Genomic DNA, 14,518 nt, shown 5'->3' with positions numbered 1-14,518 from the left:
TGGGAGGATGTCAGGAAAGGAGTGAAAAGCTGTGATGGGAAGGTGGAAAGGTGATGAATACTGCCAAAGAATAAGTCAAAGGCATATACAGTAGTTAATTATTAGCATGCTATTTACTTTGTACAAGAGAAACTAGCAATAAATTGATTTCATCTATCAAAGGCAAAAACGTAATTTCTATAGGAGGAAAACGTGTTGCTATCGAGTTGATTCCGACTCATAGCGACCCTATAGAACACAGTAGAGCTATCCCATAGGATTTCCAAGGCTGTAATCTTTATGTAAGCAGACTGCCACATCTTTCTCCTGCTGAGTGGCTCATGGGTTTGAACCACTGGCATTTCAGTTAGCAGACGAGTGCTTAACCATCACATCACCAGGGTTCCTACAGGAGGAAAAGGGAAAGGGAAAAGGAAAAACCATATTTAGGAGCAGTGAGCTTTGTTTTTTCTCTCTTTGGATAAGTCATTGATTAGCTGGCAACTGGCAGAGAGGCCAGGCAGGGTGTTCTGACCTTGGGCAGCTTGTTCTCAGCAAAGAGAACAAGTTCAATGCTTACGGATTCTCCACAACATCCTGTGTGTTTACCTGTGACACCTGCAAAAGAGGCAGTCTCTGTATCTCATCTGTGTGTTAGTATCTATTCTCAGTCATGGCAGGTCTGCCCATTTCCTTTATTAGGATTTCTCAGCATCAACTCAAGCACCTTGCCATTTTTCTGAGCACAGGTCTAGGCACTTTGGGGTGCTTAAGACGGGATCTTTGCCCTTAACGAGCTTTAAACTCTATTGGGAAACAAGACAAACTCTGAAGAAGGAGTTAGAGGATAACCTAAGATAAACTATGAGCATATGGGACAGGCCCAGAAATGGAGTTCAGAGAACCTCTAGAGGAATTAAGAAAGACTTCATGGAGGCAGGCAAACTGAGCTGGAAAGGGCTCTGGTTTGGTTCCATCACGACTCAGCACTTAAATCGTTTCCTGTGGTTCCCAATAGACCACACATTAGAATCACAGGGAAATTAAAAAAAAAAAAATAGAGATTCCCAGATCCCACCCAGACCTACAGAATCAGAATCTCCAGAGTTAATTCCTGGGAATTGGCATTTTTTTTTACAAGTCAGACCTATGTTCCATATGTAGCCAGTCCAGCACCTAGACCCCCAACCTGTATTACTATACTATTACTGGATGCCACAGTAAAAGTTAACTAATAAGGACTAATTGAGGGGAGTGCAAAATTAATTAAAAAGCTGAATTAGACTGTGTTTAAACAAGTGCAATTTGTTTTTTGTTTGTTTGTTTGTTTTTTAATTTAATTACTCATCAGTTAGCGAAGTGTTATCTATTAGGAGCTCTTAAAACAGCCCACATTAATGACTAGCTAAAGATAATTCCTTTCTTACAATAGTTTTTTTTGAGGCACTTAAATACATTTTGCTTGCTAGGGCAGTTGAAACATCACTCCTTTCTAACAGTCTGGACTACTTTATCAAATCCTCTTTTCCTCCTTAGGTAATATGAGAGAAAACTTCAGTGCGTCCTTGCCAGATTCTCTGGAACTGGAACTGAATGGCATTTTCTTTTTTTTTTTTTTTTTTTGCTGTTGCTCGTATGCTGTTTTAAACAGTAGCTGAAGAGTTTCATGGCTGTGTTTAAAAACCAGTTGCCATTGAGTCGACTCTGACTCCTGGCCAACCCCATGTGTGTGTGTCAGAGTAGAACTGTGTTCCATAGGGTTTTCAATGCATGCTGATTTTTCAGAAGTGGATTGCCAGGTCTTTCTTCTGAGGCACCTCTGAGTAGACAAACCTCCAGCCTTTCAGTTAGTGGCCAAGCACATTAACTGTTTGCACCACCCAGAGACTCTGAGTGTATTTAGTGTCCCCTTACATAACAAATCTAGAGCTCTTAGGAGGTGGAAATTGATTATTTCATTAACTACAGCTCCCAGTATACTGCCCTATACGTATTTCTCCATTCCTGCTGTAACTCAGCACCCAAAACTATCTAGCACAAAGCAGTTGCTCAATAAATATTTGTTGAATACATGAATGAATATATCAAATGCTTAACAAATGTTTTTAAATTAACAATTAAGCTTCAGGAGAGCCTGGCTGATTATAAGCAATATTATGGGAGCATTTAAAAAATACAGATTCCTGGATGCCAGCCTTACCCAATCAGAACTTCTAGGGGTGATACCCAGGTGATTCTAGGACTTACAGAGGTTTGGGTAAGGTGAAAAACCTGTCCTAACGAGTCCTATCAGTTCTTTTTATGTTTCTGCTTCCAAGAAGCTTTCCATGCCCTCCCTCTACCTAACCATTGACTGTGGTTTCTCTCGCCTTTGAACACCTATGTTTCCATATCATTCCTCCTCCGGTGGCACTGTTTTCACTGTGCTGAGAATCTCTTCTTGTATTAACCCACCTAGGTAGAGGGTAAATGCCTTGTGAGAGTAGTTCCTCACTCTGTAACTCAGTAGCCCTTGCAGCACCTCCCAAGTTCAATGACCTGAATTTCAAGCAGGAGCCTAAATTCAGGGCATTGGTTTATCATATTCTCGTGATTCTGAGATGCTATTAATGACGCAATTTTGACTTAATAACCGGTTTATTTTAGGAGAATAAAAGAACCACTTCGAGAATGAAAGATGCCAGAGATACTCTTTAAGTATAATGCAGTGTCACAAGGCTATGAATTATCCATTAGTGTTTTTCACAATAAACTACCCTATGTGTCAAGATTATCTTCTGTAATGTCACCTTCAAGTGATGTAGACAGAAAGAAAGAAATATACTCGTAATACCGCCAGCGTGTCTCAGATGGAGGAAGACAATAGAATCAATGCTTTCAACAGATAATATGCCATACCATGTAATAACAATGGCCAATAATAACCCTTCCAGTCTTTGTTCTGGTATTATGTTCTAGGAACTGTTTTATGCACTTCAATTCTCACAACAACTTTATAAATATTATTTTACAGATGAGGAAATTGAAGGTCATACATTTAATTAGGAATCATCAGGAATTCACAAAATTTTGATCTGTTAGAGTTAGAATTCCCTTTAAAGATTATCTGGTCCATCTCTCTTTGTATTACAGTTGGATAAACTGGGGCCAAGTTCAGAGAGTGAATCAGTTTTATAGTCTGAATTAGAGCAAGGAAGATTCTTTACACACACACACACACGCACACACGCACACAGTTATTAAGGGAATATGTGAGTTACTTTGTGTTCTCCTGTTCTACCAGGGTGGTATATATATTATATCTCTTGGCATGATTTTTTTTTTTTATCGTTCCTTTTTAATTTTTCTAGCAAAAGGTAAACTGAGACCTTGAGTATGTCCCAAGGCAGTGAGGGATACCCTCTGGTTGCACCCCACAAGTCAGTGCCCCCTTGCATGGCAGTAGTATGAGTGGTGCCTCCTGAGGCGCCAGTGTCCTTTGTGGTTGTGACTTCCTCTGAGCTTCTTGCAGGAAGTAGGTGGTATGGCACGTGCAGTCTGCCTTAGTTTCCTCAGAACTCTTGGCTGCCTCTGCCCCAAACCAGAGTTTCCTGTCACTATCGCTGAATGCCGTCGAGAGCAACTACAATAAAGGAAGAGAGTGCTTCAAAGAAGCTGGGCCTTCCATACCCTGCAGAGCTGAATTATTTACTCTTATTAACAACTGGGCCCCACTCTGATTATAAATTTTTTCAGAAAACAATGGCTTCTTTAAAAGAAGAAGAACAAAGTAACAAAACATTCTTAATTAAATGGAAGAGACATTCACACTCTCCTCCTCACAGACAGTTGATAAACTTCTGGTTTTTGTGGTCTATGTTTCTACCCCTTTAGAATAAGTTACATATTCTGATAAAGTCTGCCTCTGCTGAAGTTGGGTTTCTTCCTGCCTTGAGTTTAACCCATCACCTTAGAATGAGGCAAGAGCAAAAGTTACATTATTTGGCAAAAAGGCAAAAACTTTGAAGTCAAGCCATGCAACTCGTGGATGAATCTCGCAAACATGATGTTGATCAAAAGAAGCCAGACACAAATTCACTGTTCACCATAGCCAAAAGGTAGAAACAACCCAGATGTCCGTCAGTATAGGTAAACAAAATGTGCTATATCATGCAGTAGAATATTATTCAGCCACTAAAAGGAATGATACGTCTATAGCATAGATCAACCTTTAAAACATAATGCTAAGTAACAGGAAGCCAGTCACAGAAGCTAATTGTATAACTCCATTTATATGAAATATCCAGAATAGGCAAATCTGTAGAGACAGAAAGTAGATCAGTGTGGCAGGGGTGCAAAAGGGCCTGAGGTTTCTTTTTGGAGTGATGGAAATGTTCTAAAATTAGATTGTGGTGATGATTGCACAACTCTGTAAATTTACTGAAAATCAGTGAAGTGTACACTTAACATGTGAGAATTCTATGGTCTGTAAATTGTACCTCAAAAGCAGCTTTCACCAAAGACACAAGGGGAAGATTAGTCCAAATTAATGGATCACAAATACTACAGCCTCCACTAGACTGGGTCCAGCATAACTAGATGGTGCCTGGCTACCGCCACTAACTGCTCTGACGGGCATCAGAATAGAGGGTCCCGGACAGAGCTGGAGAAAAATGTAGAACAAAATTCTAACTCACAAAAAAAGACCAGACTTACTGGCCTGACAGTGACTGGAGAAACCTTGAGAGTATGGCTCCCAGACACCATTTTAGCTCAGTACTGAAGTCGCTCCTGAGATTCACTCTTCAGCCAAGGATTAGACAGGCCCATAAAACAAAATGAGACTAAATGGGCACACCAGCCCAGGGACAAGGACAAGAAGGCAGGAGGGGGCAGGAAAGCTGGTAATAGGGAATCTACTACTCTGAGAAAATCTTCAAACTATGAACTGAAATTATCCCCTGGAGTCATCTTTAAACTAAACAACCGTTTGGCTAAACTAGTAAAGAGTGTTCGCCATGAGAATTGTACTCTTTTAAATGATTGTCTATATGAGATCAAACTGTCAGCAATAACTCTAAAGCATAACCAGCGCAGACCCAGCTCACTGCCTTTTGGGGGATGGGAGGCTGTGGCTCAACAACAGAGACCTGAAGATTCAGGTCTCAGTTTCGAATTTCAAAATAGACTCTTGAAACTCCCAGAAGAGGTAAGATGAGCTTTTGAGTTTCAAAAGTCTGTTATGTGGCAACTATAGGTTTGGCAAGATGCATAATAATGTAAGGGTCAATTTTCCCCTAAGCCCCCAGCAGGACTAGGGCGCAGAAAAGTAGATTAGGGCCAATTACAGGAAGCAGGTTATGACTCTGTACAAGGATGAGCTTTCTAACTATCAGCGCTGGCTTGGGAGGGAGACTACTTGTCAGGACTGTTGCAAGTAGGAGATGCACGTTCCAGTTAAGTCAGTGGGTGCCGAACCTGGATGTCTATAATAACCACATGGCAAGCTTTTAAAAGCTCAGGTGCTAGGGCGGAGCAAGGTCAGCTGGTGGTGATGGTTGTTGCTGCTGTTGTTGTTTAATTCTTCAGTTAATCGTGATGATCGATTAAGTTTGGTACACAGGGGTTTAGAGAGTTGGACTTGATTGGTGGCTCTCAACCAGGGCTTTGAACTGGTTAGAACCCCTTCTGAGAATTTGCATTTCCACCCTGTCTTGGTTATTAGTGCTGTTATAACAGAAATACCACAGGCAGATGGTTTCGGCAAACAGAAATTTATTCTCTCACAGTTTTGGAGGCTAGAAGTCCAAATTCAGGGTGCCAGCTCCAGGGGAAGGCTTTCTCTCTCTGTTGGCTCTGGGGGAATGTCCTCGTTGTCAGTCTTCCCCTGGTCTAGGAGCTTGTCAGCTCAGGGACCCCACGTCCAAAGGACATTCTCCGTTCCTGGTGCTTCTTTCTTGGTGGCATGAAGTCCTCTCCTCTCTGCTCAATTCTCTTTTTTAATATCTCAAAACAAATTGACTCAGGATACAACCTAATCCTGTAGATTGAGTCTTGCCTCAATAACATAACTGTCTCTAATCTTGTCTCATTAACATCATAGAGGTTAGGATTTACAATCATATCAGATCACAAAATGGTGGACAACCACACGATGTTGGGAATCATGGCCTAGCCAAGTTGATACACATTTTTGGGGATACAATTCAATCCATAACACACCCCAAATATACTGAATCAGAATCTATATTTTCACAAGATCCCCAGGTAATTCTTATGTATGATAAATTTTGAGAACCACTGCTCTGCTAGTGGTTCTCAGAATTGGTCCCTAACCAGCAGCATTACCACTGCCTGTGAACTTGTTAGAAATGAAAATTCTCAGCACAGGTTCTAACCAGAAGGAACCAGTTTGAAGCCCTGCTCTCAACCAGGGCATTTTGTCCCCCAGGGGACATTTGGGAATGTCTGGCATCCAGTAGGCAGAGGCCAGGAGTTCTGGTAAACATCCTGCAATGCACAGTATAGCACCTCACAACCAAGAATTACCTGGCTCAAAAAGTCAATAGTGCCAAGGCTGAGAAACCCTGGGCCAGATAATCACTATAAGGTTCTTTCTAACCCTGAGATTCTAGGATTCAAACAACTAGTATGACCCTCTATGTGGACAATTTTTGCCGTGTACACAATCCTTCTTTGGGGCTAGGGGTTGGCAATGTTTGTGTTTGTCAAGATTTTATATACTTTGCTCTGTGTATGAGAGGTGTGTGCCCTGCACACAAGGCTCCTGTCTAACTCTGGCCTTCACTTGAAGACAAGCCATGCTACATGCAATACATGGATGAATCTCACAAAACATTATATTGAGTAAAAGAAGTCAGACACAAATTCACCACAGCCAAAAGATGGAAAGAAAGCAAACGTCCATCAGCTGATGAACGGACAAACAAAATGTGGTATATCCATAGAATGGAATATCATTCAGCAGTAAAAAGGAATATGGCCCTCATTCTGTCAAAGTTAAGTAAATCGTAATAGTAGACTTTGCAAATGTTACCAGCATAGGATTACAGCTGGGTAGGAACAGTGTCAGGCATGAAGTATTTAAAATGAGTTAAGATTTAAAAATTTCCACTAGGAATTGAATAAACTGGTGTATTCATTTACTTATGCTTATTTCATCAGTCCTGGCGAAATTGTCAAGGTAGTAAAGGGTACATTCTCAGCATGCTCCCTTCTCTTCACCTCTCTCATGCATCCATGAGCTTAATGTTGTTTCTGCTTCTACTCTCCAGCAAAATCAGCAGTCTAGAAATGGTCTGAGAAATATATTCCCACTAAGGAACTGACCAAGCTTCCAGAACAGAGTTTGTGTCCTTGGGAGGATAAAAGAGTGTCTTCCAATCTTTGTTGAATGGACGCATCATGGAGTAGTAGAATGAGCATGGACTTTGCTGACATGCCAAGGTTCAAATCTCAGCTCTGCCACTAACCAGCTGTGGGATTGTGGGAAAGTTACTTAAACTCTCTGGAACTCTGTATCCACATAAGTAAGCTGAAGATAGTAATACATAGATTGCAATGTCGTGATGAGAGTTAGAAAATATCTGTAAAGAGTATGGTATATGGTGATCTCCATGAGGGCAGAGCTTGTGTCTGTCTTTATTCATTGCTAATCTCAGTACTAGAACAGTACCTGATGTAGTAGGAGCACAAGAAATATTTGTTGAATGAATGAATGAAACAGTAGTCATTATTACTGAGAGTCTACTTTATGCCAAGCTGACCTACACTAGTTCCTCCTTTTATGGGCAAGAAAGTGGAGCTGAGTGTATAAGCCTGGTTTCCTGGGATCACTAATCTTCCATCCTTCCTAACCATTCCAGGGCAAAGAAGGAGCCTTTATGGTACGAGATTCCAGGACTCCAGGAACATACACTGTGTCTGTTTTCACCAAGGGCATCGTAAGGTATGATCCTAACTCAGCTCAGCAATGTGGGGAGAGATACTTCTGAGGTGGATGAGTGATGGGTAACACACAGCAATGTCAGACAATATGAAAGTCAGAGGGTCACTAGAAATTGTTTGTTTTCCCTGTTCGTCTGAGAAAACCAAGGCTAGGGAGATTAAAGACATAACCAAAGTCCCTTAGCTAGAAAGTGACATAGCTGGAGCTGGACACCAGCTGGACACCCAGTTAGCATCCTGCATACAGAGTTCTAAAGAAATAAAATGCCTCGTCCTGAGGAGTTTGTAATTTAATACATGGAGTGGCAGAAAAGATACTTCTGACTACAAGCAAGAAGACGTGACTTCTAGTCCTGGCTTTGCTGCTAAAGCTACCGGCCTTTTACTGGAGGGCGGTGGTGGTTCAGCAGTAGAATTCTCACCTTGCGTGCTGGAGACCAGGGTTTGATTCCTGGCCAATGCACCTCATAATCAGCAAAGGGAAAAGGCACACGGGGTGAAATCTGGAGGAAACCAGGCATAAGCTTCCGAGAGTCCTTTCCCAGTGGAGTCACCAAAGGCACACTTAATTCCTCAAGCAACGAATTGTAACAACATGTGTGACATGTTGTCTACCAGAAAAGCTCATGAGAGGCCCAGTGTCCAGGGTTTAATCCGGGGCTAGTCACATAGGCAGCCTCTGCCTAGCACATACTCAAACTCCCATAAGGCAAGCAGTTGTTCAACATAAGCCACATTGTTTATAAAAAGAGTTTAGGCACACTGAGCCATTTTTATCAGTTAGAGAACCCTCCCAATATCCAAGTTCCAAATACTACCCAAGGGATAACCTTACAAGCAGGTCTCTCTAAGAACAGCGGCATCAGGTCTTCTGTGTTAATTCTTTTCTGCACAAAGTCAAATAAGCATGAAAGGGCAAGAGCTGTTTCCTCAACATAGGCTGACAATTAATTATATTCATAAGGCAGAGAAGACAAATATGCGACACGTGTTAATACCATTCTGTGGTCATAGAAGAAGCATCACCAGTCCATCACAGAACCGTTTACAATTGAGTCCAGACGCGGCCTCAGAATCCATCATAACACAGCACTTCTGGCACCCATGGCAACCTTCCAAGACTAGCACACAAGTTGAAATGTATCTGCCATCCTTGTGAGAGGTTGAGAAACAAAGCTAATAGGGATCTGAAACCAGTAAATATTTTTGTGTCTAAACATTGCTTATTAATAATCGCTGCCTTTACGTTTCATTTGTTTAAGTGAGAACAACCCCTGTATAAAGCACTATCACATCAAAGAAACAAATGATAACCCCAAGCGATACTACGTGGCTGAAAAGTATGTGTTTGATTCCATCCCTCTCCTCATCAATTACCACCAACACAATGGAGGAGGTGAGTTCTAGAGGTCAAGGCAGAGGGGTACCCTCTCAGGAGAGCTTGGAGGAAGTTGCAAAAGTCCAACCTGGTTTCTTCACATCACACAAGCTGATCATAAATAATAACTAACTGTACAAATAGAAAAAAGATGCCAAGTGTTTGATTGTATCACGTATTTTCCGCTAGAAAACCCTGCTTTTGAAATCATTGAATTTCATTATGTGCCCACCAGTGCTTATGAGTCTTCTCAGGGAGGGTGTGATATAAGTGCTTGGGCTTTGGGATTTGTTTTTCAGAATAAAAATAGCTTTTGTATCAGATTCTATTTTTTCCTGGTGACGTAACTTGGTTAGTTGCTTCAGTAAAGCTCTAATCTTTCTCTTTTTAATCAACAGGCCTGGTCACCCGACTCCGGTATCCCGTTTGTTCCTGGAGGCAAAAAGCCCCTGTCACGGCAGGGCTGAGATATGGTGAGCAGTGCATTCTAGAATGTTGTGAATTTGTGCTAAAACTCATGTCTTTAAAGGACTAAGGCAAATTCTGAATGCACTTTCCATGAACCTAACTATTTCCCAGAATTATCATAACTATTAAAACAGGTATGCTGTGTATCTGGAGATAGTATGCACAAATGAACATTTACAATGTGTGTGAGTAAGAGAAGTGTACATATGAGCACATTATCTAGGTCAAATCAGTGTCCATTTGTTTTAAATAAGAGTTCATCAACGAAGTGTTGTTTGAACTCCTACTTTGTACAGAGCACTCTACTAAATATTATTAGAAAAATACCAGGGAACAATGCTTTAGCACTGTGTCCCCACCTGTCCTCTAGAACCTTTGTATTATCTACTTTGTTGGGGCGGGGTTGGGGGGGGCCTGGGTGGCACAAATGGTTAAGCTGTCAACTACTAGCCAAAAGGTTGGCTGGGGGTACACATGGGGTTGCTGTGTTTTGGTACTGACTTGACAGCAACTAAAAACAACAAAAACAGCTTTGTTGGAGATGGGCACATTGTAAGGGCTGCAGGCTGGCAGCACCCAGAAGTGTTTGCTTGAACAGCAGAGTTTTAATTTGTATTGCCTTTAGGCAGGGCATGCATCACCAGTGCTATAGCCCCTTCTATTCCTTCTCGTCCTACAAGGCCTGCTTCACCTATTTGTGATTATCTGCCTGGAACCTGAAGGCATTTGAGTTTGCATCCCCTGGATAAACAGTGTGCTGGTTGAGGAAAGGGCTGCTGTAATTTTCGTTTTGTGTCTCCTAGGTTGTGTGTGTGTACGCTGTCCAGTAGATTCCAACTCATAGCGACCCTATAAGACAGAATAGAACTGCCCCATAGGGTTTCCTAAGCTGTAATCTTTTTTGTTTGCTTGTTTCTATTGTGCTTTAAGTGCAAGTTTACAGTTCAAATCAGTTTCTCATACAAAAATTTATACACACATTGCTATGTGACCCTAGCTGCTCTCCCTATAATGTGACAGCACACTCCTCCTTTCCACCCCGGATTTCCCGTGTCCATTCAACCAGCTCCTGACCCTCTCTGCCTTCTCATCTCTCCTCTGGACAGGAGCTGCCCATTTAGTCTCATATATCTACTTGAGCTAAGAAGAACATTCTTCACGAGTATCATTTTATGTCCCATAGTCCAGTCTAATCTTTGTCTGAAGAGTTGGCTTTGGGAATGGTTTCAGTTCTGGGCTAATATAGAGTCTGGGGGCCAAGTCTCCTGGGGTCCCTCCAGTCTCAATCAGACCATTAAGTCTGATCTTTTTACTAGAATTTGAGTTCTGTACCCACTTTTCTCCTGCTCTGTCAGGGACTCTCTGTTGTGTTGCCTGTCAGGGCAGTCATTGGTGGTAGCCAGGCACATCTAGTTCTTCTGGTCTCAGGCTGATGGAGTCTCTGGTTTATGTGGCCCTTTCTGCCTCTTGGGCTAATACTTTCCTTGTGTCTTTGGTGTTCTTCATTCTCCTTTGCTCCAGGTGGGTTGGGACCAATTGATGTATCTTAGATGGCCACCCGCTAGCTTTTAAGACCCCAGATGCCACTCACCAAAGTGGGATGCAGAACATTTTCTTAATAAACATTGTCATGCCAATTGACCTAGATGTCCCCTGAAACCATGGTCCCCAGATCCCTACCCCTGCTACTCTGTCCCTCAAAGTGTTTGACTGTATTCAGGAAACTTCTTAGCTTTTGGTTTAGTCCAGTTGTGCTGACTTTCCCTGTATTGTGTGTTGTCCTTCCCTTCACCTAAGATGATTCTTATATACTATCTAGTTAGTGAATGCCCAAAAGATATGGAATGCTTCATGAATTTGCATGTCCTCCTTGCGCAGGGGCCATGCTAGTCTTCTGTGTATCATTCCAATTTTAGTATATGTGCTGCCAAAGCGAGCACCTAAGCTGTAATCTGTATGTGAGCAGATTGCCGAGTCTTTTCTCCGGTGGATCTCTGACCTTTCATTTAGCAGCCAAGCGCTTACCCATTGCACTTAGGTTACCCATTTCTCTTAGGTTAGTGGTTCTCAAACTTCAGTGTGCATCAGTGTCATCTGGGATGTTTATTAAAAATAGTGACTACTGGACCTTTCCCAGCACTTATCCAAACCTAATCCCTGGTAGTGGTGCCCTAGAATCTGCCATTTAAATAAGTACCCTGGGTGATTCTGATACAAATAGTTAGAGGGCAATATTTGAGAAATACTGCCTTGGACTCTGTGTCCCTAACCAGCACCGTAACTGGCACAAAGTAGGCACTAAATACTGTTTTTCTTGAGTCTCTGCCTCAAAGAGGTAGAAATCTGGCTGTTTATGGTGTTAGACTAAGGATGTTAGAAAAAGGATCAAAAAAGGATAATGTCTCTTTAGCCTCCTTATGAAGATAAGATTATGGTAATATCTGTAGAATTTTCATGTGCCCATGCTGGATGGGATCTCAGAGATAACCCACTCATTAGCTGGTGAAAAAACTGAGACCCAGAGCCATTTTATTTGTTTATTGAACATTTCTGGAGAGTCTACCACGTGCCAGGCATTGTGCTAGGTTGTGCCTCTATACAAGTTCTCTTTGAATCCACCTCCTCACTCCGCACCCCTGCCAATGCCCAGTGGAGTGCTGTGTGCATAACGGATGCTCTTGATAATGAATGAAGGAATGAATCAGCAGCCTATTAAAATTTGCCTTATGTGAAAAATGACAATAACAAATTTTCAATCAGTTATAGAAAATGGTTGGGATCTTACAGAAACCCATTCATTTAGTTCCTTTAATATCTTGATTAATGCTTTCCTCCTTCCCCTTTGCAATGTAACCCCAATACACATATTTTCAAGGTTTTAAATGCATGTCCTGTGCCATTATTTAGAAAAATATATATAATAATTTTAGCTATAGTTCTCATGGGAGACAGATGTGGCAATCTGCTTCTATAAAGATATACAGCCTTGGAAACCTTATGGGGCAGTTGTACTCTGTCCTATAGGGTCACTGTAAATTGGGATTCACTCAATGGCAATGGGTTTATGGTAGTTCTAAGTCTACAGCCTATACCATATGCCATTTTGGGGTCATATTAACAAAAGACTAAAATTCTACATAGGAGCTATATACTCTCCTGCTAGCCCTATACCTCCTATCTAATGCTTGCCAACCCTGGAAAACCATCTCTCTTTCTTTCAGGGAAATGGGTGATCGATCCCTCGGAGCTCACTTTTGTGCAGGAGATAGGCAGCGGACAGTTTGGGTTGGTGCATCTTGGCTACTGGCTCAACAAGGACAAGGTGGCCATCAAAACCATTCAAGAAGGGGCCATGTCAGAAGAGGACTTCATAGAAGAGGCAGAAGTCATGATGTGAGTGGTCAAAACAGGGGATACAAAGATGCCTTGGGGTGAAGGTTCTGTGCTGTGCTCCTTAGATACCATTCTAATACTATGTTGTGCCACCTCCCTGCTCAGAACCCAGTAGTGTCTTCCTAATGCACAGAGATTAAAACCCAAGCTCTTCACCATGGTCTACAAGGCCCTCCGTGGTCTGGCCTCACCTACTTCCTCAATCTCATCTCCTACTTATCTCTACCTCTGGTCCAGACATGCCAACCACAATGGCCTCTGCCCATCCTCACACACACCCAGCTGCCTCCCTGACATCCTTTTATTCCAGGTCTCGGCCCAGATGTCATGTCCTCTGAGAGGGCTTTTCTGAGCACCCTGTCACTCTCTCAACTCACTATATGGGATTATCTTTTTTTAAGCTACGTTTACTTTTTGTAGCCTGGTTCCCTCTAGAATGTCAGCTCCACGAGGGTAGGAGCTTGTCTGTCTTATTCATCATATCCCTGGCATCTAGCATAGTGCCTGGCACATAATGACTGCTTGGTAAATGCTTGTTGAATGAATGATGTCTAGGAAGGGATTGTATGAGCCAAAAATGTAGAATAAGTGAAGAAAAGAGCTGATTGCTGGAGTCAAGTTATCACTGGTGCATTTGGTAGGGCAATAATGGTCACTTATGTTTAAAGAAAGTTTTGCAGGTTATGAAGCTCTTTTCAAAAACGATCTCTCATTCAGTCGAATCCAGATTTTTTCAACCTCAGCATTATTGACATTTTGGACTGGATAATTCTTTACTGTGGGGGCTGTCCTATGCACTGTAGGATATTAGCAGCATCCCTGGTCTCTACCCTTGTCTTAGTTATCTAATGCTCCTGTAACAGAAATACCACAAGTGGACGGCTTTAACAAAGAGAAATTTATTCTCTCACATTCTAGGAGGCTAGAAGTCCAAATTCAGGGCACCAGCTCTAGGGGAAGGCTTTCTCTGTCTCTGTCTGCTCTGGGGGAAGGTCCTTGTCATCAGTCTTCCCCTGGTCTAGGAGCTTCTCAGCGCAGGAACCCCGAGTCCAAAGGACACACTCTGCTCCCAGCACTGCTTTCTTGGTGGTATGAGGTCTTCCTGTCTTTGGGCTCGCTTCTCTCTTTTATATCTCAAAAGAGATTGACTCAAAACACAATCTAATCTTATAGATTGAGTCCTGCTTCATTAACATAACTACCTCTAATCCTGCCTCATTAACATGATAGAGGTAGGATTTACAGCACATGGGAAAATAACATCAGATGACAAAATGGTGAACAATCACGTAATACTGGGAATCATGGCTTAGCCAAGTTAACACACATTTTTGGGGGACACAATTCAATCCA

The 14,518-nt window shown here is 42.1% G+C and overlaps 1 protein-coding gene and 1 non-coding gene across 3 annotated transcripts in view; one reads left to right on the top strand and one right to left on the bottom strand.

Annotated features, from left to right (window-relative positions):
• The window catches only part of ITK (IL2 inducible T cell kinase), an 82,290-nt gene that overhangs the window by 55,052 nt on the left and 12,720 nt on the right, over window positions 1-14,518 (top strand). For both annotated transcript variants that reach the window (XM_023726566.1, XM_004371265.1), the window contains exons 9-12: window positions 7,845-7,927; window positions 9,189-9,322; window positions 9,703-9,777; window positions 12,994-13,165. In XM_023726566.1, coding sequence (XP_023582334.1) covers window positions 7,845-7,927; window positions 9,189-9,322; window positions 9,703-9,777; window positions 12,994-13,165 — 464 coding nt within the window. The remainder of the gene's footprint in view (window positions 1-7,844; window positions 7,928-9,188; window positions 9,323-9,702; window positions 9,778-12,993; window positions 13,166-14,518) is intronic.
• LOC111819558 (U6 spliceosomal RNA) lies at window positions 11,606-11,712 on the bottom strand. Its single transcript, XR_002823159.1, has one exon. It is a non-coding gene; the product is annotated as a U6 spliceosomal RNA (small nuclear RNA).

The sequence above is a fragment of the Trichechus manatus genome, unplaced genomic scaffold (assembly GCF_000243295.1).
Source record: "Trichechus manatus latirostris isolate Lorelei unplaced genomic scaffold, TriManLat1.0 scaffold00011, whole genome shotgun sequence".
In the NCBI taxonomy this organism is placed as follows: Eukaryota; Metazoa; Chordata; class Mammalia; order Sirenia; family Trichechidae; genus Trichechus; species Trichechus manatus.
The sequence above is the reverse complement of the archived record's forward strand: the minus strand, read 5'-3'. Positions and strand labels throughout refer to the sequence as shown.